General features: G+C 40.4%; 1 protein-coding gene across 1 annotated transcript in view; it reads left to right on the forward strand.

The window, feature by feature from the left end:
* The window catches only part of LOC144888692 (receptor-type tyrosine-protein phosphatase delta-like), a 461,017-nt gene that overhangs the window by 206,319 nt on the left and 227,323 nt on the right, over positions 1-27,375 (forward strand). The window contains exon 3 of the mRNA XM_078767618.1: positions 12,100-12,279. Coding sequence (XP_078623744.1) covers positions 12,189-12,279 — 91 coding nt within the window. The 5' untranslated portion in view covers positions 12,100-12,188. The remainder of the gene's footprint in view (positions 1-12,099; positions 12,280-27,375) is intronic.

Raw genomic sequence — 27,375 nt, forward strand, 5'->3', positions numbered from 1 at the left:
AAGATGGGAGAAGGTTATGCCACAAAACAGGAGGTGCAGAGGCTTCGTGAGGTGATGCATCAGGGTTTTGGGACTTCAGAGAGGCAAACAGGAGCCGGGGCGTCTTCTGATCCCCAGGGAGTGGGCCCCACATGCTGGTGGTGTGGGATACAGGGCCATTTGCAGTTGGAGTGCAGGTGGTACATACGTCAACTGGAGTTCACAGGGGGAATGGAACCAAGATGGGATACAAATGAAACTTCTGTAGCAGTCACTCCGAGAGGGGAGGCTGAAAGCCATATCACAGGAGGGAGATCAGAGGCTCCAGAACTCGATGGAGCTATTCGTTCAGAAGAACCGGACATAGCTGTCTGCAAATGGTGGAGAGGTCTCAGGCATGGTGCTCAGTTTGAGTGGAGTGAGTGGTAGTTGCTGGCACGTTGCAGAAACCCTGGAGTTGCAGAAAGTCACAGTTTTGTGTACAGTAGGGGTGAAACAGATTCGAGCATTTGTGGATGCTGGGCGGAAACGCAACCGTTGTACATACAGACATGCTGCGACACATGAGAGGGGGATAGAAACCACTTGCCTCTGGGTCAGGGTACCATTTAAAATTGGCCAATGGGGAAACTGCCAATACTCAGTAGTGGAGTCATCAACTTGCGGTTGGCTGTGATGGAGTATAATCCAAAGGTGTGGGTAGCGAAACTATGTGACCTGTGCTTGATTGGACTGGATTTCCTGGCTGAGAATGGATGCCAGTTGGATTTTGACTAGATGTGTTTGAAGATCGGGATGGACATGGTTCAGTTTGAGTATCAGAGAGGAAAGGATCACGTGCGGGTAATGCGTGGAAGTGTCCAACACACAGAGTGTGATAATGATCTGCTGACAGACTGGTGTGGCGCAACGAGCAGACTCTGACTTGATCATGGTCATTACTTAGAAGAGAAAGACCAGTCTGGGAAGGGTGGTGGCTCTTACACTTGACTTGAAAGAATACTGGGGGCAATGGGACAGTCTCAGCTTAGGTGATGGGGTACTGTACCGGAAATGGGAGGTGGCTGCCAGTATGTGCGCTACCAGGGAATAGGGGGGTGGGGGAGGGGGGCAACATTATTGCTTACAATGTGTAAGCATACCCACTAGTATATGTGTATATTTATATATACTGTATATACTACTGTGTTCAAAAAGTATCCGACCTTTATTTTTCGTGCGTAAAAAAAAAAGAAGCTAGGGAGGCGTTGATTGGTGCACGTATGTAGGCGATCCTAATGTGCACGCGTGAATTTTTTCCCATCTGCAGAAGCTGTCATTCGACGGCAGACCGCCGATGAGTGAGGACATGTAAGCGAGCGCAGTCGGATTTTCGTTTTTGACAAAATGACGGAAAAACTTGAACAACGCTACTGCATCAAATTTTGTGTTTTTTGGCCTCGGGATGTTGGATGCTTCCATTGTGATGACTGCAACTTGGTTTCTGGGTCGTACCCATAAACCCAGGACTCATCGCCAGTGATCACTGTGTTGAGGAAGCTGGGATCGCTGTTCACAGTCTCCAGCATGTCCTGTGCGATCTCCAAAAGGAGTTGCTTCTGCTCGATCGTTAGCAGCTTTGGTACGAACTTCGCTGAGATTCTCCTGAAGCCCAAATCCTCCTTCATAATGGAATGAACGGTGTTGAATCTTGCGGATCGTTTCCACTTGGGAATCGCCAAGCTTTACACAAAATTTAATGCAGTAGCGTTGTTCAAGTTTTTCCGTCATTTTGTCAAAAACGAAAATCCGACGGCGCTCGCTTACATGTCCTCACTCATCGGCGGTCTGCCGTCGAATGACAGCTTCTGCAGGTGGGAAAAAATTCACGCGTGCGCATTAGGATCGCCTACATACGTGCACCAATCAACGCCTCCCTAGCTTCTTTTTTTTTACGCACGAAAAATAAAGGTCGGATACTTTTTGAACACACTACGTATACACACACACATGCATTAGCTCCATTATATATTTATACAGACTTAATTTGTCAAATGTCTCAAATACAGTACTGTACGACATATAAACCATATATAATGTATATTGAAAAACTTTATTGAATAGCACAAAGAGGAGTGACATTCAGTATGTGGAACAATTATTGGTGACATCAAGTTGTACACTTACGCATAAAAACCACCGTTTAGAGGCCATTTTCCCCCGCAAAGCGAGGGTTGGCCTTTTTCGGGGACCGTGGTTGTTGTTGTTTTTTTGGTCCCATTTTTGAAGCAATGTTTTACGGCCGGATGCCCTTCCTGCCGCCAACCCTGTTTGTCGCCTTTTTACGACACACAGGGAATTGCCAGTGAACTGGTACTCAATTTGCCGACCTCGGAAGGATGACAGGCTGAGTCAACCCCCCTGGCGTTAATTCAGCGATCGACCGGGATTCGAACCCAGGATCCTTGGATCCTAAGATAACTTATCTTATTATTGGTTACATCAACTCATCCACTTGCATCAGCTTCAAAGTTATCATGGATTCTGGAAATGGTGTATCGTGTTGGTGGGAAGGTTGTAAATTGTTGCCTCCACCCTCTTTGCACCTCACACATGTTCTCAGATTTGCAACCACTTCAATATCAGATTGGTTGCTGAAAGGACAATGGGAAACATTTGCATCTTGTTGTTATGCATTTCCTTATGGTTAACGGCCAACCGATGATGTGCAACCATTCCATCACGTGCTGACACCATCTGTTAGGTATTACAGATGGTGTTGACATATGTAATGGAATGCCTGTGTCCCTATCTGCTCGTTCATTAATGTTTCTGAAATATTAACGTTTGTATACATTTTATTGAGACACCCTTTGTGTTTATATCTGTGCTCTACTATACATAGATACAACTACCTCATATTTGTCTAATGCAGAATTTGAGAACATTCAGAGAACAAACAAAGAATGTTAAATTATTTGGAGGAAACAGAAGTTTAGAACAGGGTGATGTGCAGAACGCATTTTGGAGAAAACACAAACGGTTTGAGAAAGCGTGATTGTCCAACATCCCATTTCATTTGAAATTAACTGTTTGATTTCGGATCTGATCATTGACAGAGAAAAATTTTAATAACAAAGGAATTATTGTGCAATGGAGGGTAGTGCTCTTGAAAGTTGCATATTTGGTCAGCTGTCCCATCAACACCAAAAAGTGTGGGCATTATATCGGTTTTTTCCGACCAAAAGTCATTTTCATCCTATGGCCATGTAAACCTTGTGAAAAGATTGACTAAAGTCAGTTGTTTAAGTTGTGCAAAAAAAATAAAAAGTAAATATTGATTAAGTGTGACATAAGTTACTTCATAATGTATATTACTATATATATGCCACTTGCACGATCGGTTCATCGCTTATTTGTGTAAGCAGGTTTTTTTGTTTAATCCCATTTGATGCAAGAAAGTTTGTGGCCTTGCAGGTTTGAGGAAAGCCGATAACACATATCATGAAAGGGATTTAACCGTTCTTCGATAGCTTAGGATCAGCCCATTGGCCTCTGTTGTCTATAGCTATAGATGCCAATGGTGCCCATGGCCTTGTATTTTACATCACTGAAGAAAGCAGGATCAGATAAATGATCTCCCACTAACACAGTGAGGACTTACTTTATGATGCTTGAAATAGAAACTTTATATTCTGTGAAGCGTTAAGTCTCTTTTAAAGCCTTGGTGCAGTGAAAGACCACCTATTATTTATCAATAGTAAACTCTCATTAAACTAGAACGGCACTCAGCAGAGAGCATACCTCCGCTTGGTGAACAGTTTACTTTTTGTATCTCAGAGCAGACCAGAAAATCACAATACAGAATCGCATTTAATCAAAATCAATCACAGGAATCACCATAGGTCAAGTCTTTCATACTCTGATCTACACCTCGTTTTTGGCCATATCACTCAATGGTGAAGAATCACTTAAAAATTCTACAAGCTGGATCCGGATCCAGATCTTCACCAAAATTGAATCATTTTCTTCCTTGTCACACACACACACAACCTGTCCACCAAGTTTCGTCCAAATCCATCCATAACTTTTTGAGATATTCTGCTATGTATCGTTTTTGGCCCTATCTCCCAATTGTGAAGAATCACTTAAACAATTAAATAACTCTCATATCCGAATCCATATTCAGATCTTCACCAAAATAGATTCGATTCTTCCTTGTCACACACACACACAACCTATCCACCAAGTTTCGTCCAAATCCATCCATAACTTTTTGAGATATCCTGCTATGTATAGTTTTTGGCCCGATCTCCCAATGGTGAAGAATCACTTTAAAAATTATAGTAACCGTCTCCGAATCTGGATCTTCACCAAAATCTGGATCTGGCCTTTCACTCACTCACCACAGGCAGGTTGGTGGTCTTTCTGTCTTCTACCGACTCCTCTCCGGCCTTGCTCCCCCAGCTCTCTCTGTGCTCTGTCCCCCCAATATTCCTTCAGGTCGCACAAGATCTGCCTGCAACCCTCTTATGGTTAAACTGCCAAAGTCTAGGCTCTCTGCTCACCTTCACTCTTTCATTCCCCTTTTCTCCCGCCTCTGGAACAAACTCCCCCACTCCCTTCAATCCCACTCCTCCCTCCAGGTCTTTAAAACAGCTGTTCACCACCATCTCTTATCGTCCCCCATCGAAAACCTTGATCTTTTCTACCCCCGGTAATTCACCCCAGAGTCCTTGCAGTGTTCATATGTTTGAATCCTCTCCCACCTCCCCCCAAGTCCTCCCGATGTCCCTGCTCTCAAATGTTGTGTTTGTGTCCTTCCCCCTCTTCCCCCTCTCTTTTGTGTCCTTGCCCCTCTCTCCCCATCTTGTCTGCCGCTCCCCTTGTTTTTTGTGTTTTGTGTGTCGGTTTGTCTTTTTGTGTGATTAATGTTAGCTCTTTCACGAGCCTCGATCTTGTATACAAAAAATAAATAAAAAAATAAAAATAAATTTTTTTTATTTCGTCCTTGTCAAATACACTACATCTCTGCCAAATTTCGTCCGAATCCGTCCACAACTTTTTGAGATATCTTGTTCACAAACGGACAGACAGACAGACAAGGGTGAAAACATAACCTCCATCCACCTTTGGTGGCGAAGGTAAAAAGTCGATAAAACGTGTGTTGATAAAATAAGAGAGTGAAAAATAATGGATAGCATACATATGTATATATATAATTTTTATAAAGACAATATGTGTTAATAAGAGTGCCACAAAAGATACTATTTCAACAAGTAAAATAATACTTTTGTCTTTATTTTGAGTTTATCATTCATGTCTCAAATCTCCTACTCTTCTACAAAGTAATATTGCAATGTCAGAATTATACAATGCCACTCATCCTTGAAGAGCATTTCAAAAGTTTAATTACAACCACAAACTACTGCCTCCAAAGCACTGAGAAGTAACTGTTTCAATAACATTATAATACATCAAAAAATGAGGAACACTTACAGTGAGGGTCATTCAATACAATGGGCGAAATGGTTGGTCCTCTGTTATACTTACTTTTATATGGAGTGTGGTTAATTCACATTCATTACTTGCAAAATCGAAGATTTTTCAAGTATATTGGTCGGTTGCGTTTGTGGTTCTGTCTGTCTGTTTGTCTGTCTGTTTGTTTGTCTGTCTGTTTGTCACCGGCGTACAGGTCACAATTCAAAATCGATCGTCACGAAACTTCACCAAGTTGTATAGGTCGTCCCAATTGAGAAGCCTATTGATTTTGAGGTCAAAGGTCATCTGGAGGTCAAATTTCTAAAATCGCCATTTTAAATCGGATTGACTTGAAAATTGAATAGCATTTGTATATTCAGTCACTAAATTGGGAAATGAAGTATTTTTGAGGTCAAAAGGTCAAAGGTCAACTGAAGGTCAAATTTTTACAATCATCAATTTTCATCTGAAAAGCTGTCAATTTTTAACTGATTGACCTGAAAATTGAACAGCATCTGCATATCGAGTCACTAAATTGGGAAACATGCTATTTTTGAGGTCAAAAGGTCAAAGGTCAACTCGAGGTCAAACCTCCGCAATCATCACTTTACATCTGAAAAACCGTAAATTTTCATCCAATTTACTTGAAAATTGAACATTTGCATATTGCCTCACTGAATTGGGGAAACCAACTATTTTTGAGGTCAAAAGGTCAAAAGGTCAACTCTAGGTCAAACTTTCAAAATCATTAATTTTCATCTGAAAACCCATCAATTTTCATCCAATTGACTTGAAAATAGAACAGCATTTGTGTATTGCCTCATGGAATTGGGAAACCAACTATTTTTGAGGTCAAAAGGTCAAAGGTCAACTCAAGGTCAAACTTCTAAAATCATCATTTTTCATCTGAAAAATCATCATTTTTCATCCTGTTGACCCGAGCTTTGATCAAGATCGTTAATTTTAATCTTGATGAAATGGACAATTTGCTGTATCAATGGAAACTTTTTTTGGGGAGGGGGGCGGGTTTTGCAAGTAGCGTGCTCCGCATGACGTATGCTTGTTTTGTCTTTATTCACTTCATTAAAATGAAGCACATTCAGTCAAAATAAGAACACAAGTTTACGATCAACATACAAATACAAAGAAAAATCACAAATTACACGATATAATTGATAATCAAAATACAGTGCATAACTATAGAGTTCGTAGAACACATTGCCCCACGCTGTCTTGAGAAAGTTGGGGTCTACGAGTGGCAAATTTGATTAGTCATGATGATGTAAAACGCTGCAATATTTTTTCCAAGCACTGGTAAACAGAAGGGTTTTGAAATTGTCAAAAAGGTGATTTGTGTTATGCATTGTTCAAGTATATAATTCAATTGAAATAAAATAAATATATTAAAGGTCATAGAAAAAATTCCGGAAATTTACCGCGGTTGATGCAGTGCCTTTTACACCACCTTATTTAAAATACTACATTACTTTTTCCTGGTGTTGTGCCTTTATGATGCCCCTACAAACAGTAAGTTTCCTGTTTGAAATGATTTTAAATTTTGTTTGATTGCCAGACAGGCAAATAGAGTAAACATAATTATCTCCTCTGTGATTGGGATGAATTCAGAGCCCAAGTACTGCTAAACTACAGGTTCATTTTCCGATTCATCTTCCGTTTTGTGTTCGAAATTACATTTAATTGAAATTGCGTTGTTCCTTGATCATAAACTGAGGTTTGTAGATAGGACAGACAGACAGAAGTGAACCAATTGTTTAACCCTGCTTTTTGCTTCAAGTGTGCGGGATAATTATGGACAAACCACATTCCAGTCCAATGTTCCACGATAATGTGCTAAAATAGATGCATTGATGCCCATGGCCTTGGTAATATTGTAAAAGGGTGTCTTTAGAATTATACATGTAGTGTAAAACACTTCAAGTAACTTTATCTTATGCTGAAAGAAGCAACAGCTTTTCCCTCCATACTGTGCTCTCCTCACCTCAGCAGCTTATCTCAGTCATCCTCCCTTTTCCTTAATATAAATTCCCCTCACCTTGCCCCTGCACACCACCTCAACCTATGTCAATGGCTCAGGAGCCCTAAGAATGAATCTTGGCACCAAAACGGAATTAATCACAAACATTCCAGGTTTTCTCAGATCCTGCCTGACTCCCGGATTAGTCACTTTTGAAACACTAGGGCATGCCCGTACTATATCTATATCTAAAATTATATCCCCCCCCCTCTATTTACATGAAATGGTTTGGTCCAAAGCGAACGGCTTGCGAGTACGGTGACAATCCCCCCCCCTCTATTTACATGAAATGGTTTGGTCCAAAGCGAACGGCTTGCGGAGTTTGGTAAAGAAATCGCCATAGCGTGCACAAACGCGCAGGAAAGCGAAAGAATCGCAAATTAGTTTTAATTAGTTTTAAAACATAGTTTAACGCCAACATAGTTTGCCAACGTGAAATAAATGAATACGCTCTCAAATGTGCCGTCCGAGGCAGAGTCTGTTCGGCACGTTCGGCACACGTGATAGCTCGCTGCTCTCTGATTGGTTGAATCGTTTTTTGGACATAGCTCGGTAACTACTTGTCCGATTAATATGAAACCTTGAAAAGGCACATCCTCGGGTCCCCAGCAATATACCTGGCAAGTTTAAAGTATATCGGACCCGTGGTTGTCGAGAAACAGCGGTCACAGACATACAAACATACAAACATACACACAGAGATTACTGGAATTATAGATAGATGACATGAACGATATTATCATAATGTTCATAACAACAGCCAAGGGTTAGGATAAATGGTGAATTAGAAGCAATTTAATTGTCACCACCAAATCTGATCATTTATTTTATATAATCTTGCAATGAAAAAAAAAAAAATCACCTCCAATTTTCACCAAAATCTAAATTGCTAATTGGCAAGATTGGCTAAAATAAATTCCGCCACCTTTCCATTTGTAATAAACTGATGGCCCATTGCTGATTTCATCCATAAAGCATATTGGTTTAAGTTGTATAACATTGAAGCAAACCAAGTCATTGTCAGAAATAAATGTGAGAATGACCATGACAGAAAGAGTTGGCAAAACTCAAATATTTGTGCTGACAAATAATGAGAAGGTTAAAGCTAGATATAGAATGCCGAAATTAAAATGCAGATGAAAATGGGTCGAGAAATAAAATAAATAAGAATATTAATTAACGAGGTGTCAGCACAACCACAGAATTTGTATTTTTCCAAGTACATCACACGATTGGGATACAGAAATTACTGAAAGCCCTCTGACTCAGTGAGCAATCATCGCCCAGGGCATTGCAAGCCAAGGAATCTGCGTAGGTTCTCACAAAGGCAATGCCAAAGTCAAAGTCACTGCTGGAGACAACCAACCATTATTGCTGCATATACAGGCAAAGTCAATTCTTTTAGAAATACTATATATATATATATAATATTATATTATATGTACATATATATACAGTGCGTATCAAAAAAAAAGGTAATCCGAATTCAAGGGGTTAATATGCAAAGGTTATTTAGTTTGACAATTTACATGTGGTTTACCAATTATGAGGAGATCCTCAGCTTTCCAATGATGCTTTTCATGCATCATTGCTGTCACACATGACCGAGTACATGTTCATTGAAAATGACAAGTTCAAATCGCATTTTTACAAGTTTGGCTAATCGATGCAAGACAGTTTTAAATGGACGCATTACTTGTCGACTGCCAAGTTGATTATGTAAAATTGTTAAGCTGGTCTGGTAATCGTCGGTTGCGTCATCCTTTGTTTAAGATGGGTATTTAAGATGGGCCTACAGTGTATGGGTTAGGAGACAGTCTGAGTCATTGAAAAGATGGTTCAACTTACGACTGAACAGCGGACCTTCGTGGTTATAACCTTTCACCAAACTGGAAGTTTGCAGCGAACTCGTGATGCACTCAGGGAACGTTTCCCAGAATGGGAGCCTCCAGCAGCCAAAACCATCTGGGCGAATGTTAGAAAATACCAAGAGCATGGCACTAGCCTCAACCACAACAAGGAGAATTCTGGAAGGAGGCGCACTGGGCGATCAGAAATGAACATTGCAGCAGTAAGGCAGCAAGTTTTGGAGCATCCTAGGGATACCGGGGCAAGACGAAATGGGACGGGATTGCCTTCGGCAACATTCAACCAAATCACAAGACTGGACCTCCACCAACATCCACATCGGATTCACATCCGGCATCAACTTACGCCAGGGGATTTTGCCAGGAGGCTGGTGCTTGCCAGATGGTTGAATGCACGTTGCGAAGCAGATGTCAATTTCCTGCGGTATCTCGTTATCGGCGACGAAGCTGCTTTCATCATGGACGGCAAGGTCAATACCCATAATGTTCTTGAATATTCACCGACAGGACAACCCACGGAATTGAATTTTGACACCAACATGAATTGACAAAGGTGGACTGTTTGGTTGGGACTTTGTGGAAGTGGTCAGGTGATCGGACTATTTTTCTTTCAAAGGAATGTCAATGGTAACAGGTATCTGCAGATGATCAATGATGAAGTTTTACCGCAGCTGGAGGAGAACTTTGAGCGACAGGTTTGTGGTGTCTTCAGATATCGCTGGTGGGCCCAAGACGGTGCCCCAGGACATCGTCTTATCTCTGTCCGAGATCAACTGAGGGAACTCTTTGGAGACTGAGTCATCGCCCTCAACCATGCAGTGGAATGGCCGCCAAGATCACCTGACCTCACACCATGTGATTATGTCCTTTGGGGACATTTAAAGAACAAGGTGTTCGTAACTCCTCCCCGTGATCTTGACGAATTGCAGGGCCATATTCGACATGAAGTGGATGCTTTGCGCAATGACCCGGCTATGGTGAGACGAGCAGTTCAGGGCATGCTCCGCCGCTGTCAGCTTTGTGTTGAAAGGGGAGGTGGACATGTTGAAGGTTAGTTAGGGTGCATAAAGGCCAATCATTCCTGAGAAAAGTTCGCATCTGACGTATCCTGACTTGCATCGATTAGCCAAACTTGTAAAAATGCGATTTGAACTTGTCATTTTCAATGAACATGTACTCAGTCATGTGTGACAGCAATGATGCATGGAAGGTATCAATGGAAAGCTGAGGATCTCCTCTTAATTAGTAAACCACATGTAAATTGTCAAAATAAATAACCTTTGCATATTAACCCCTTGAATTCGGATTACCTTTTTTTGATACGCACTGTATATATATATATATATATATATATATATATATATATATATATATATATATATATATATATATATATATATACATATATATATATATATATATATATATATATATATATATATATATATATATATATATATATTTATATATATATATATATATATATATATATATATATCTATAATTCCAGTAATCTCTGTTTGTACGTTTGTACGTTTGTCTGTGACCGCTGTTTCTCGACAACCACGGGTCCGATATACTTTTAACTTGCCAGGTATATTGCTGGGGACCCGAGGATGTGCCTTTTCAAGGTTTCATATTAATCGGACAATTACTTACCGAGCTATGTCCAAAAAACGATTCAACCAATCAGAGAGCAGCGAACTATCGCGTGTGCCGAACGTGGCGGACACACTCTGCCTCGGATGGCACATTTGAGAGCGTATTCATTTATTTCACGTTTGCAAACTATGTTGGCGTTAAACTATGTTTTAAAACTAATAAAAACGAATTTGCGATTCATTCGCTTTCCTGCGCGTTTGTGCACGCGATGGCGATTTCTTTACCAAACTCCGGAAGCCGTTCGCTTTGGACCAAACCATTTCATGTAAATAGAGGGGGGGGGATTGTCACCGTACTCGCAAGCCGTTCGCTTTGGACCAAACCATTTCATGTAAATAGAGGGGGGGGATATAATTTTAGATATAGATATAGTACGGGCAATGCCCTAGTATATATAATTAACGATCCTCATCATTTTTTTGAACTTTGAGTGATGGTCATAATAGGCCTTTTATGCCATTTCAGTTATAGCTGATGGACATAAAGGTGACAGACATGAAGTGTTAAGAGTATTCAAAAATACAAATTCAGAGGAGGTACTCAACAGGAAGGGCAAACAAGAACTCTGCTTAGAGGTCAGATGTCGTGAAGGTTAACTGCAGTAGTGACCAACTAAGACACTAAGTGCGCTCAGTCCTTGTTCCATGGCAGTGGGAAAGTTGTTGTCAGTTGCGGCATCGTGGTGGCATTGCAGATGTCGTGCCTTCCTGTCCCCCCTGCTTTTCCTTCCTGCTTTTTTGCTGATACTCTTTGAGGCTGCAGATAACGAGGAGCGACATGTGCGTCATCTAAAATCTCATTCCTGAGGCAAAGCTGTTTTCTCACTGCAGATGTGTCAGACAGAAAATATATGTCTTGAAATTAGCATTTAAATTGAGGTTCCTTACCCTAAATGTATATTATGGACTTTGATGAATGATGGTAAAATAACAACCTCTAATGAAAGTAGATCATGTTTCTTTGGCCATTGCTGGTGAGCAGTGAACAGAGATAAGGGTCTTGAACTTGTTGTGCAGGGAACATGACCTTTCCATCGTCATGTCTGAATAAACTTAATAGAATCCCTTTGTTTTCCCTTTCCGTTACTGTGCACAGATTTCATTGAAAGATCCTTCGAAGATTGGCCTGAGCTGCAGGTGCCCCCAGGGCAGCAATTGCACTGTCTCAAGAGCTAGGCTTCCACCATGATGCCTCTACTTATCCATAGGCTTGGTTTCCTGCCCAGCTCCATCATTTTGTCTCTGTTGTATCCAACTGCCAGTGTCTTCGGGGAATGTGAGTCAATATCGCATGCATAATCCACCGACACCACACTACTGATATAATATTTATTTTGGTTTGTATATCTATCAATGCTCTAAATTGCAATGGCATATGTTATTTGATCGTTGTGTCCATATACTATATTGAGTTTTACTTGAAAAGCAAATGACTACCTACTTACTTCAGATCACCTTCATTCTGTGAAGGTTCTGAAGGAGCACAATTGTTGATCTGTCATTCGTTATACATTATAAACAATATTTAACTGTATCAGCTATAAAGGATCAAATAAAACTTGTATTATGTGGTCACAAGTTTGTGCGGTTACCTGTATTATTAAGTCTTGCATGTTACAAAAATCCACTTTGATCATGTTACAAAAACCCACTTACAATCCACAAAATCCACCAGGTTGTTTTCTCATGACATCTGAGAATGAGTGATACTTTCTTTTTCTCTTGAGAAATGAGTGATACTTTCATCAGATTTCATGTGAATTTGTTTTAAGAACTTTTTGCCAGTTAGAGGGGGTGAGCACAACTTGGTCTGGAATCAATGAATGAATATGTTGTCATTGAAATATTCTGTAGTAAAGCTTTCATGGATGAGACTGAATATGTTTCCTATCTACCGATGTACCTACACTTTAATAGGACATGGGGTAGACATGTATTAGAGATGAACCAAACTTGACAGAAGTTCTAGTTTGCATACCTTTGAGTTCCGAGAATGAAATTTTGCTGTCAAAAAAGTTATTTTAATACTAAACTTTGATTAGTTTCCATGTACCCAGTTTGCAATGTTTGAGTTTGCCTGATGTCGGCTATCCTTCGATTCTTCATTTTAATCTCCCTCTTCTATACCTTTTTCCCTTTTTCAACTTTTTTCACCTTTCCTAAATATATCTGTACATGTCTTATCTTTGCCGCAATACATTTTCTCTCAATTTTAATGAAACAATAGCTTTATGTATGTCAACTTCTCTTGTAAGGAATCCTTCCTGGAATATATATATATATATATATAGGGGGCTGCAAAAGTAGGTATACAGTAATGAAAAACAAAACGTGCACACAAAACGTATTTTATTGATTATACAAGCATATCAATAATAACATATCAATAATAAACATATTAATCCCTCAAATGTTCAAACTGTTTGCCCCCGGCATTCACACACTCCACTAGTCGAGTGTGGACACCCATGCACACTCTGGCACAAAGGTCTTTATCAGCATCAATTTCTTGGCAAGCCTCCCGTATGAACTGAATCATGGCATCAACAGAACGTGGCTTGCGTGCGAAAACCCTGTCTTTTACACATCCCCAGAAAAAGAAGTCCATAGGGGTGAGATCCGGCGAACGTGGTGGCCAGTCAACGACTCCCTGACGTCCAATCCACCTGTTGGGAAATTCTTTGTCAAGTAGCGCATGCATAGTGAGTGCGAAGTGCGGTGGCGCCCCATCCTGCTGAAAGTAGAAGTCGTCCTGCTGCTGTTGTTCGCGTACCTGTGGTATGATTGTATCCGTCAGCATGTTCAGATACACGTGTTGATCGACAGTCCTGTGCAGAATGATAAGTCCAACGACACCTTTGCAGGACAGGCCAGCCCACACTGTCACCCCAGGTTGATTGAGCTGTTGCTCAATTGTGACTTTAGGGTTTTCAGTTGCGTAGTACACACAATTGTGCCGATTAACGGCACCCGATAGCTTAAAGTTTGCTTCATCGGACCACACGATTTTGCGCAGAATGCTGTCACCCTCTCGTTCCTCGTTCAGGATGGCTTCGCAAAATTGTAAACGCCGATCCGAGACATCCTCTAATAAACCATGTATCAATCGTGGCCCGTACATTTTCAGTCCTGCACGGTGCATCAAACGACCCAACGATCTGCGTTCAATACCCAATTCAGATGATGCCCTGTTTTTCGATTTCTGAGGGCTCTGGGTAAATGCCAGTGCGACTTGCATTGCATTCTCTGGCGTTGTCACGGTGACTGGTCGACCACTCTTCGGCGAGTTGTGGATAGATCCCGTCCTCTCAAATTTGTCACGTATCTGGTAAATCGTGAGCCTCATTGATGGAGGCGATGCAAATGTTTCTCGCCACTGCTCTCGCACACGTTCACTATTCTCTGTCTTCCAGTACTGTTTCAAAATCCATTTGCGCTCCTCGTCCGTTGAATTACCAGTCATCGTTAAATTTCCACTTCACCTGCAAATAATAGATGTATTATAGAAAAAATTACGAAAATAGAAATATTAAAAATGGTAATAATGATTTTAATGAATTAAATGAATTCTAGTATTAAATGAATCCGAGCACCACTATTATAATACTGGTAATACTGGTATAATCCTTACTGTATACCTACTTTTGCAGCCCCCTGTATATATATATATATATATATATATATATATATATATATATATATAACTGATTAGACACACTGTATATATATATATATATATATATATATATATATATATATATATATATATATATATATATATATATATATATATATATATATATGTATGTATATATATATATATATATATATATATATATATATATACACTGTATATATATATATATATATATATATATATATATATATATATTATATATATATATATATATATATATATATATATATATATATATATGTATATATAATATTATCTTGAATGCTATGAATCCAAAAGCAATAATCGTGCATCTCTAGTTGTAAATGAGCAAAACAAAATAGATGTGTACCTGTCTGGTATTGATTTGTACTTTTTGGGGATGCAGAATGGGGCATTGGGTTTGAGATGTGAAAACTTGGCAAAAAGATAATGCTAACACTTTTTCTAACTAAAGATAATGCTAAGTAATACATAAGTCGTTACCTCTATCATTATCATAGCACTATTAATTATGGATGTTTGAATTTTTATTGTGTTTGTACTTGAGAGACATTGGTTGTGTTATTTTAATTTTGAAAAGTGGAAACTTTGATTTACCATCGAACCATTTTTACTGCATGGATTATACACATCTTGCATATTCTTATGACCTGGTGCAGTTTCACAATTCCACTGATTAGATAAGGTTCCAGAAGAATCGTCAGTCAAGTTGTATGCTTTTTGTTCAGTTTGATTGTAATTTTAAGAATTTTTATATTGAAGTGTAAATGGGCACCCTTCCCAAGAAAGGATAACTAACTCATTATGGCGTGGCCATACGTAATATATAAATAAACTTAAGGGACATTATATGGACTAACTTTCTCAACATTTACACTTTAAGATGGTGATACATAAAATTCGTAAAAGCCATTTATGTGCCAATGTTCATACCAAAGTCTGCATCTAATCATTAAAAAGTGCAAGCTCTTCTGGCTTTGTGTAGGTTGACAAGGAAGATACTGCTTCTCACGACAACCCCAATTGGATAGCTCTCCCTGCAGTGTTATCGGTGTGAGAACATGGCATCCTCGATTTTGTAGGATTACCAATACCCCCCCCCCCCCTCCCACGCCCCACACCTCCATCCTTCCACCCATACTCAGGTGACCTATAAATTGAGAATGAAATGTTCTTGTACGGATAACACTGGAGGATGTCCTATCCTATAGGGAGCTATAGCGAGGAGCAGGATCTACTCTGTCAGCTTGCACAAAGCAGACAAGCTGTTTCTGTGAACCACAGACAGGATAGTGCATGGCAGACACATCCTATTGGTCAGGATATTTGTTGAAACAGCAACTGTGGCACATGTTCCTTGTCCCACAACAGTTAAGGAGTGAGTGTCATACTCTGCATTTCATATATACCATGATGTGGTACAACAATCTTGGGTAGATCTTTGTTCGTGTAATATATATACTCGATGAATTCTGCAGTTTCGACTGTAAAATGTTTGCGTCTTATCAGATCTTGATCTATACAGCAAATGAAAACTTTACCAGGATTTGACTCTTCATTTGGTATATAGTTGCATCATTCCTGAGGCCTGGTCTTTATATTTTAGCCTTTGTAACATAAATTAGGGCCTAAATTTAGAATATCATCAGGATACTAGCACAGAATGTCCTACTCTTTTGTCAAGTACCACAGAATCTTTAATGAGCACATATGGGTGTTAGCAGACTTGACAGCCAGCTTTGTCTGCCCTGATGCATCAACTTTGATAAAAGAACACCAGGGTGATAATTTGTAATTGGATTCCATTTTGTATGTTGCAATTACAGATACTAGGGCATGCCCGTACTATATATATAGGACGTGCCCGTAAGTGCGTGATGTTACCGTACAATGAATGTATCGTCCCGACGCCGCAGCTCGGATGGCGCTGCAGTTAATCGGGCCCCCAAATTCCTCATCGACGATAACTAAACAATATATTATATGAATCGCACCGTACATACCTCCTTCTAGATCTTGTTCTTGTCTTGATATACTAACTCAGGCTCACTCTATCACGACTGAGTCCTCCCAGCTCCTCCAAATGGCGCCCGCTCGCCGCTACGTAAGTCCGGAAGTGACGTCCTCATTTGACTGTCCGGAAGGTCGCATATCGCAGGAAAGCGAAAGAATCGCAAATTAGTTTTAATTAGTTATAAAACATCGTTTAACGCCAACATAGCGCCAACATAGTTTGCCGACGGGAAATAAATGAATACGCTCTCAAATGTGCCATCCGAGGCAGAGTCTGTTCGCCACGTTCGGCACACGTGATAGCTCGCTGCTCTCTGATTGGTTGAATCGTTTTTTGGACATAGCTCGGTAACTACTTCTGCGATTAATTTAAAACCTTGAAAAGGCACATCCTCGGGTCCCCAGCAATATACCTGGCAAGTTTCAAGTATATCGGACCGGTAGTTGTCGAGAAACAGCGGTCACAGACAAACATACAAACATACAAACATACAAACATACAAACAAACATACACACAGAGATTAGTGGAATTATAGATAGATGAACGGCAATAACCATGCAGTTGAGCAATGTTGAAATGGATATAATAATTATTTGTTTTATAGGGAAATAGCTTGAAAAGGACAGGATAGTTTGAGATGATAAAAGACACTTGAGATGGAAGTTGGTAGGCCAGCTGACTTCTAAAGAATGGTGGCTCAGTACATTGAGATATGCCTGTACAAATTACCGTAAATGTATTGTGGAAATTAAATATCTGTGGAGAAATTATCTGGAATTGTCAACGCAAGAAGACATGATGAAGATCATGGTTATACTTGACGTTCGGATGAGGGCCGGCCTCAGAAATATGAGCCAATGAGTAATTATCATTTAGCGTGCTATGTTCATTACACATAAATTACTGACTTTTTGTCATTTTCTTACTCTTTATTTACCTCCTCTCATTAGGTTTCTGTTCATCAAATGTTGATCAACGATTCCATTGATATACAGGAGCTGACCTACATTTATCTTTTATTGCCTTTCTTCCTTCTCCTTCTTCTTCTTTCTTTTCTGTCTTTACTTGTTTTCTCTTTTCATCTTTCCATTTATTCCTACTTTTATTTTGGCCTTTCTTCTTTCAACCCATGCCTGTAAATTTTCAATGTTTTATTAGGATCCTTGCATTCATTGTGACCTTTCAGCTACAAGGTTATACTTTCACAAGTTTCATGTTCTCCATTTTTCTCCTGCTGATAAAGGAGTATCTGACTGGTGTTCTGTCAAATAATGATGGGTATGTAGGGTTTCTGACTTTGGGAAAAAAATCAGTGGTACCGTGAAATGGGGTGAATAGGGACAGCAAGGTGAATAGGGACACAAACTGAAAAAAAGTTCGGAAACTTTTTTCGCTGAAAATTGATAACCATACTGATTTGTTGATATTTGGGTTGAAAGTGTTCTCTTGTTTTTTTAAAAAGCAACTTATAGTCCCTGTTAACCCCATATATGGGTTAAATAGGAATAAATAGGATTTTTATGGCTGTCCCTATTCACCCCGTTTTACGGGTGAATAGGAACAGTCACTAATACAAAAAATAATAATGAAGAAATAGGGACAGTTTGGAGAAACTTTTTATCCCATATTTTTTTTCATTGGCACCGTGGTTCATATTATGGGTGCATATTATGTGCATCCATCTGAGCTATCAATTTAGCAATAAGTTGGAAACTCAGGATTGTTTCTTGATTATTATTTTTTTGTATTCGTGACTGTCCCTATTCACCCATAAAACGGGGTGAATAGGGACAGCCATAAAAATCCTATTTATTCCTATTTAACCCATATATGGGGTTAATAGGGACTATAAGTTGCTTTTTAAAAAAACAAGAGAACACTTTCAACCCAAATATCAACAAATCAGTATGGTTATCAATTTTGAGCGAAAAAAGTTTCTGAACTTTTTTTCAGTTTGTGTCCCTATTCACCTTGCTGTCCCTATTCACCCCTTTTCACAGTACTTATGAATGTGTTTGGCAATTGATGACTTTGTTAGAGTTTGTGCTTTGGATCTTGCCTGAGAGTTTCCATTTTGCAGACAATTCCACATTATCTCATATGGCACCACCATCTCCAAACAGACCAGCAGCAGATGCATGCAGGTTTAGAGAGGATCAGATACTTATCTGATCCAGGGAAGGTGACATTTAATCCTGGCAAGTCTCACATCCTCATATTGTCTGTCTGAAGGAACATCTAGTGCACCCACTGATATACTTCTATGATCAGTCACTTGAAAAAGTTCAGTCCCTCAAACTTCTGGTCCGCACCATCGGCCACGACCTTTACTGGACAGATCAAACATCAAAGCTGGCCTTCAAAGCCAGGCACAGACTGGCCATCCTACATCGTTGCAAATCCTTCCTTTGAAAATCTGAACTTTTCACAACTGATAAGGCCCTTGTCTAGAACTCAGTCGACTACTGTTCTCCCTTATGGGCTGGTGCCCAGCTTCACACCTACGTACCTTTCCTGGATGCTGTGAAATCCAAAGCTCTCAACAAACATGACTGGCTTCTCCCACAAATTAATCAATGGTATGAGGCCTGTTGCTCTATTATCATAGAAAGGTTGGTGGCCTCTGTTTTTCTTCGTGCCTTTCTTCTGGTCTCAGCCCTCTGCTCCTTTGCAGACCCTAAAGGCCTCACACATTCTTACATTATAAACCATCCCCTTGTTAACCCTCCAAATTCCTCATTTACTACATACTCACCTCCACTCTGGTTTTCTTTCCTCCTATCTGTGGAACTACCTCCTTCAGACAGTACAACCCACTCTTCCCTCCAGGGCTTCATGATGAAAACTGCTTTATATGTGGTGAGGAAGAAAGCCTTGTATGTGGTGAGGAGCTCAGAAGTACCCAGAAAGGACTTCGCACGACGGAGGATGCCCAGATGGTGACTGGCTTTGGAGGCCAGCTTGGAAATGTGGTTTTCCCAGGAAAGATCATGGCAGATAGTGAGACCCAAAAGCTTGAGTGACAGAACTTCTTCAAGAGGATTGTTCAGAAAGTCGATGGGAGGGTTGTCCAGACAGTCTTTTCGGAGAGACAAAATGAGAGTGTGAGATTTGTCAGGATTGAAAGACATGTTCACTTGTTTGCCCAGTCTGTGATATTGTCCAGTTTTGCAGACAGTGAGGAGGCTGCAGACTGACGATCTGAGGGTTGAGATATGGAGCGGCAGAGAGTGGAGTCATCAGCAAAGAGATAGAGAGGGTTTTCCAGAGTTGGAGAGATCATTAATGAAGATAGTCGGATAGATCATTAATTAAGATGGTTGGAGAGATCATTAATGAAGATGTATTTTGTAAACAGCAGAAAAAATGCAATTGTGCTGAAGCTTCATCGTTGTCAAAATCGTTTCCTTCTTTGTAGAATGCAAATTAAATTTTACGATGTATGGTTTTACTTGTATTGGTACTGTTAAGCCATCCATAAAACGTTTTTATTTGAAGAGACCGATGGTGGAAGAAGTTCCCTGGTTGTTGTGCTAAATTCGAAGTTGGCAGATTCCAAGTGATCTTCATCTTTTGAGAGATGCAGATGGAAGGAGAGTCCATGTGGAAGTCATTTGCAGGGAAACAGTAATATTTGTTGATTGATTTGGGACATTTTGGCCCTTTTGCTGATGTATTATCAAGCGTATTTTGTTTGGTTGAATCTTATTCTTTCTTTCATTATGCTTGAGCATCAGAAGCAAAGATGAGCTTGTGCATATGAGTGGGCACTGTGACATCCATATACAATGTTTTGAATAGCGCTCTATGCACACATGCTCATCAGCCTTCCTCTTAGTTGAAAGTAGGAATTAGAAGTTTGTTCAATAATCCAATTTCTGGGTCAAAAATGCTTCAAAATATGGAGATGTGGTAATTTTGAGGAAAGTGTCATCATGAACTTTATTTAGAGTTCATTGTGACTTGCCATGGTTGGCTAAATGCGATTCTTTGCCATCTCGATGAATGCTACTAATGGATATAAGTGTCCTGCTGTGTGCCCTAATGTGGCCTATTATGAACCAGAGACAGTGAATAATTTCTGAAGCAGATTTGCTTGTTTCCAAAATATGTTGTGTGGAAGTCTCAACCAGATGGTCAAAAATGGGAATTGCTTTATAATTGGAGATCCTTTTTGTTTGGGAATCCAGTTCAGCCTGTTTAGCATTCCCAGACTGAACCGAGACATGATGTGGGGAACCTTGCTTAAAATCCCACGTACTATATGTATTTGGCCATTGTTGAGGTAGGCCAGTTCATATACCCTCACTTGCTTTGTCATGAGCCTCGATATTGGAGAGAGAAAAAAAACGAATCTGTGCAATTCATGGTCAGTACAATGATGTCTTCTAATGCCCTTGTCCTGCATATGATTTATGTACAATGCCGTCGATGAACCCCAGATACATGTCAAAAAGTGATGCAAACAAAATTGATTAATAGCAGAATTAAGAACTGCACTCAGGCATGAGTTTCTGCTTACTTAACGTATCTTATTCTCCTTGGGGAGTAATTGACAATGAACCATGTTTCAATTTTTCCCATTGAGTGGTTTCGGTTTTTATGGAGGTGCAACGTTTTTCCAAGATGGCATCCGTATCACATGACCTATGATGTCATAATTATCACTAAATAATTTCAACAGAAGGCGCTCCTATAGTGCAAAATGTCATGTCAATCGGACCAACACTTGCTGAGAAAATGAATTTTTAAAATGCAGACACGTATAGTGCATTCAGAAAGTATTCAGACCCCTTCACTTTTTTCACATTTTGTTATGTTGCAGCCTTAATGCTGAAATCGTTTAAATTCATTTTTCCCTCATCAATCTGCACTCAATACGCCATAATGACAAAGAGAAAACAGGATTTTAGAAAGTTTTGCAAATTTATTTTTAAAAAACAAACTGAAATATCACATTGACATGCAATTTTAGCGTGCTATGGTATGAGGCCTTCAGACCAGCAGCAGATGCATGCAGATTTAGAGAGGATCAGGTTTAGAGAGGTTTAGAGAGCCTTTAAGGAGGCCTCATATACAGTGTTCATACCCTTTGCTTTGACACTTGAAATTTAGCTCAGGTGCCTCCCATTTCTCTTGATCATCTTTGAGATGTTTCTACACCTTGGAGTCCACCTGTGGTAAATTCAATTGATTGGACATGATTTGGAAAGGCACACACACCTGTCTATATAAGGTCTCATAGCTGACAATGCATATCAGAGCAATAACCAAGCCATGCGGTCGAAGGAATTGCCTGCAGAGCTCAGAGACAGGATTGTGTCGAGGCACAGATCTGGCGAAGCCTACAAAAAAATCTCTGCTGCATTGAAGGTTCCCAAGAGCACAGTGGCCTCCATATTTCTTAAACGGAAGAAGTTTGGAACAACCAGGACTCTTCCTAGAGCTGACCGCCCGGCCAAACTGAGCAATCGGGGGACAAGGGCCTTGGTAAGAGAGGTGACCAAGAACCCGATGGTCACTCTGGCTGAGCTCCAGAGATCCTGTGTGGCGATGGGAGAAACTTCCAGAAGTACAACCATCATTGCAACACTCCACTGATCTGGGCTTTATGGCAGAGTGCCAGACGGAAGCCCAACAGTTCAATTTTGGTTTCATCAGACCACAGAATCTTGTTTCTCGCTGTCTGAGAGTCCTTTAGGTGCTTTTTTGCAAACTCCAAGTGGGCTTTCATCGTGCCTTTCAGCCAAAGCAACATTGGAATGACTTTTTTTTTTGGATACAAGATCGAGGCTCATGTAAGGGCTAGCACATTAAACACAAAAAACATAAATGGACACAAAACATAATAAAGGGAGTGGGAGACAAGATGGGGGGAGAGAGGGAAGCACACAAGTGCAACAGCAGAGAAGAGGGACATCGGGAGATCTGTGGGAGGAAGAGGGCTTGGGGGGAGGAGGCGTGGGAAGGGGGGAAGGGGGAGAGGTATAAAACACATGGACACTGCTCGGACTTCGAGGAAAGAAGTTGGTATTTCAAAAAAGTGGATTTGGGGTGTATTAACGGGGGTAGAAAAGATCAAGGTTTTGGATGGGGGAAGATAAGAGATGGTGGTGAACAGCTGTTTTAAAGACCTGGAGGGTGGAGTGGGATTGAAGGGAGTGGGGGAGTTTGTTCCAGAGGCGGGAGAAAAGAATAATGAAAGAGTGAAGGTGAGCAGAGATTCTTGATTTTGGCAATTTCACCATAAGAGGGTTGCAGGCAGATCTTGTGCGACCTGTTGGAATATTTGGGGGACAGAGCACAGACAAAGCTGGGGGAGCAAGGCCGGAGAGGAGTCGTTAGAAGACAGAAAGACCACCAACCTGCCTGTGATGAGTAAATGAACGGCCCTCAGAGTTAGCTTCATCGCGGGAGATTCCAATGATTCTGAAAGGTTTGGTTTCAACAGTGTGAAGCCGAGCTAGGTTTTACTTCACGTTCAAATTTAAATCCTGGATTTATTGCACAACTTCCTGTTTGGTGGAATATTTCAGAGGTGGGACCATTAAATATCAATGTGGATAAAACTTGTACATGTTCTCACTACAAAGAGCCACTTTTAAGGGCTTTGCGCTCACACCTTGTTTTGCGGCCAACAGGGTGAGCATTAGGATGTAAGTATGTGGAATTTCACGCCTGGTGCTTTGCTCCCGTGAAAGGCCATGGTTCATTTGAGATGGTCAGAAAGCAATGCTCTTCGCTCCAGTGGATCACAAGAGAGAAACAAAAGTGTGAGGTTGGAGCGAGAGAATGCTGACATTCGTACACAAGTAGCAGGTTTGTGGGTCATTGTACAGAACCACCTATATTCATCATTACAAGTGAGCAGTGAATTTCCAAACTCAGCTGGATCGATCCGATAAAATCCAGATACCACGCTGACGGGCACCTCATAGTGTGGAGGGTTTGCTTCTTCTATTTCCATTTATTTATTTTGTCTCTGTAACTATTTTAAGGCTTTGAGGCCTCATATATACAGTGTCTTGTGCACAACCCAATCACAACCTCACATCCTTAGCTAAGTCAGGAAATAAAATAATGCAGCAAAAACTTTGTTCAAGCTGCCCATGGTTTGTTCTGCACAGAATATAATTGCAAAATTGCCCTTGAATATAAATGGGAGGAAACAAAGGAACAAAAACACAGCTGGAAAGTGCTGCTTATTCAAAGGTAGATCTGTGGAAAGTTCTGACTGAAAGACCACTGCCTCTCCCTCCCCACACTCTACCCCACCACCCCACACCAGGGACAACCATCCCATATATACCTGATGCTTTAATGCAAGCAAGGATAACTGTTTTGACTATTGCTTTGGCTGTGAAAAGCAGGATGCATATTGTGTTTCGGATAGATAATTCAACGAAATACAAGGATGTTCAAGAAAAGAGAAACAGAATGTGTATTCGTCCCATGGTACTTTTGAATATATCACTTCTAAAAGTGAAGAAAAGAGCATATCCATGTACAAAATACAAGGAATGAGGCCATCATGCTAAACATGTCTGTGTATTTCTGCAAATATCCATGTGCCCAGGCTCATACAGATGGGGATACCCAATGCATTCTGTCTTGAGAATTTGAGCAAGATCACAAAACTAAGATTTAGCCATTAAAACGTCAAGTGTAAACGGTCAAAGGAAGCGTAACAACCACATGATTCATTCCTGAACTCCTTCCTGAAGATGCAGTTATTTAAGTGTTAATTCATACTTAATTATGGTTACTGGAGTTTAAGGAATATTTGTTGTTATTGTTATATCCATACCCTCCTAAAGGGACATCAGGGAACCGATAAATTGGTGCTGATCATTGAGCATTTACCTTGATCAGGTGACTTGCCTGCAACCAGCACAGCAGTTTTGAGGACAGTATCTTGCAATTCCATGTGTTCCATCCCTGTCAGTGGTCTTTTCTACCCTTCTTAACCCCTACCCAAGCTTCCTAAAACACTTTGTAGCTGTAAGATTCCCTGTCTCTCATTGCCGGTCTACGAGTGAAAGCTTTATCATACTATTTTCTTCTCCTTTCGTTCACATCTCTTCAAAGGGTACCATGGGATACATGAACATTGTTTTTCAATTAATTATAACTGCTTTATTGTTCAATCAATGGGCTCATCTGACCATTTTTTCTTGTTTTGAAAATGGAGACAAAATACTTCAATTTATTGCATTCAACCTCGATTATTAACAATACACATTTGTGCCATTTGCCTTTCGACAAATCAATACCCTCATCATTGAAATTTCATGACTTCTGCCAAACGTATGCTCCAGTGATAACTTTTAATGTCGAAAGATAAATTAGCATCCCAGACATGTAATGTTCCATCCCCATTAGCAAGTTGTTAGGAGAGCTTCCCTGGATCTCACTTGCAATCTCTATGTTCCGCTCACTAAAGTGTGCTGTAAACGGCCCTGTTCTGCGAAACCTCGCACAGTATCACAATCTTCAAGAATCACTCACAGCTTAATGATGAACCAAATTACGTCATCATTGTCACCTTTCACTCATGACATGGTACATGGCTTTAAGTAAGATTCCTTGGTGATGTTTTTTGCAGGAAAATTTATATTTTATCATATATTTATATTTTACAGGAAATTCCATTGCATTAAGAGTTGGTGGAGATGGCATATAAGACGATGTGCAGCACTTACAATTGTAACGTGTTTAGTGACAATGACACTTTGTTTTAACGGCGATGTGGTATTGAGTGAATAACTTAAAATTAGGTGGTGGTTCATATGTGCAGCCTGTGGCTACTTGGCTGCATCATTTTCTGGGGGCGTGCTGATGATGCAACCAGTGCCCCCTGTTACTAGTAAGCTGGTACTCATTCTGCCAACTTCAGAAGGATGACAGGCTGCGTCAACCCACCTGGTGTTATTTCAACGGCGTGACAGGGGCTCAAACTCAGGACCCTAAGATATTCAAGCCAGAGTATTATGATTCTGGATTTTAACGAAGAAAGGAATCTAATCTTGAGGATTTACATATTAAGTATTTTGGGAGACAATAAGGAACAAGAAAGAGCAATCAGATTGCAGACCCTTGCCAGGGCGTGTTTTTAGTGGGTTTTTTTTTGTGTTAAAACAAATATGGCGGCCGAACCACGTGACTGATGACGCCATCATTATGTTTTTTTCTCCACCACTTTATCCATTGATCACGCTCAGGAAATTTCATATTGATTGGACGAAGTTTGGTACTTGTCGCTTTATGACGTCATAATGGAGGAACCTATGACATCATTAATATATGTTACTACCCATGGAGAGTTCTTTACAATGAGCCATGTCTCCATTTTTTCTTTGCAGCGCTTTCGGAGATATAGAGGTGAATTTTTTTCCGTTTATTCCAAGCTGGCGCCCATACCACGTGACCTATGACGTCATACTTATCATTAAAAAATTATACAGGTGGAGTTGCACCTTTGGTGAAAATTTCCTGTCAATCGGACCAACAGTTGCAGAGGAAATCATATTTATTCTGTGCGGACAAACATAGACAAACAGACAGACAAACAGACAGACAAACAGACAGACAAACAGATAGACAAACAGATAGACAAACAGATATACAAACAGATAGACAAACAGATAGACAGACAGACAAATACTCAAATGCAATAGCCTCTCCTCTGTCGAGGGTAACAACAGCGGTGAGGGAGGAAGAATTAAGATGCAGGTGGGAACTAGATTGGCACTTGGCAGAGCGCATACCTCCGCCAGACTGAACAGTTTACGTTTTGTATCTTACTGATAGGTCGGATCTGGATTCGGGCATGAACCAAAAGCTAATCAGCTTGTTCTTGTCACTTACTCATCTCATCCACCTAGTTTTGTCAAAAGTCATCCACAACTTTTTGAGATATCCTGCTATATATCGTTTTGGCCCCATCACTCAATGGTGAAGAATCACTTTAAAATTTAAAAATTCTCTGTTCCAGATCCAATTCCGGATCGTCAGCAAAGTCTAATAATTTTGGCCTTGTCACACACCCAACCTTCCCACCAAGTTTCGGCTGAATCTGTCAACAATTATTTGAGATATCCTGTTCACAAACAGACAAACAAAGAGACAAGAAGACGTCAGGCTGTAGCCCAACAGGTATGACGAAAATCGAGAGAAGCTTGACCTTTGAACATGGTCATTTTGATGATCTTTCCCACAGGTAGCTCTGGAACGATAGTCAAAAATAGTCAATCCATGGGCTGGGCTTAGCGTGGGCTCTTCCGGCCCGCTGTTGGGAATAAAGTCAGCCGTCACTGTCATCTTGGCCTTTGACATATACAATCAAATAACATTGACAGTCTGGGCGACATCTGAGCTATCTCTCTTTCCAGTGACGGGAAGAGAGTGCCATTTATATATGGGAAAATTACATGCTTGGTCAGGGTCACCCAGATAGCTCAGATGGCAGAGAACTGGTATGCTTCACCAGAGGTACTTTTCCCACATATGTCAATTAATTAGTTATAATCCTGTTCATTTATTTCATTGAGTTTCATAAGTCTCCATCATTCTGCTCGTGCTGTGGGACAAGAACTGTCCTTCTACTGTAGAGATGACAAACAGAAATGTCTCACGCAGCTCCCTCCACTGGCTCCCTCTTGGACTGACAGTTGAACTC

This window comes from Myxine glutinosa, chromosome 1 (assembly GCF_964187855.1).
Source record: "Myxine glutinosa chromosome 1, kmMyxGlut1.1, whole genome shotgun sequence".
In the NCBI taxonomy this organism is placed as follows: Eukaryota; Metazoa; Chordata; class Myxini; order Myxiniformes; family Myxinidae; genus Myxine; species Myxine glutinosa.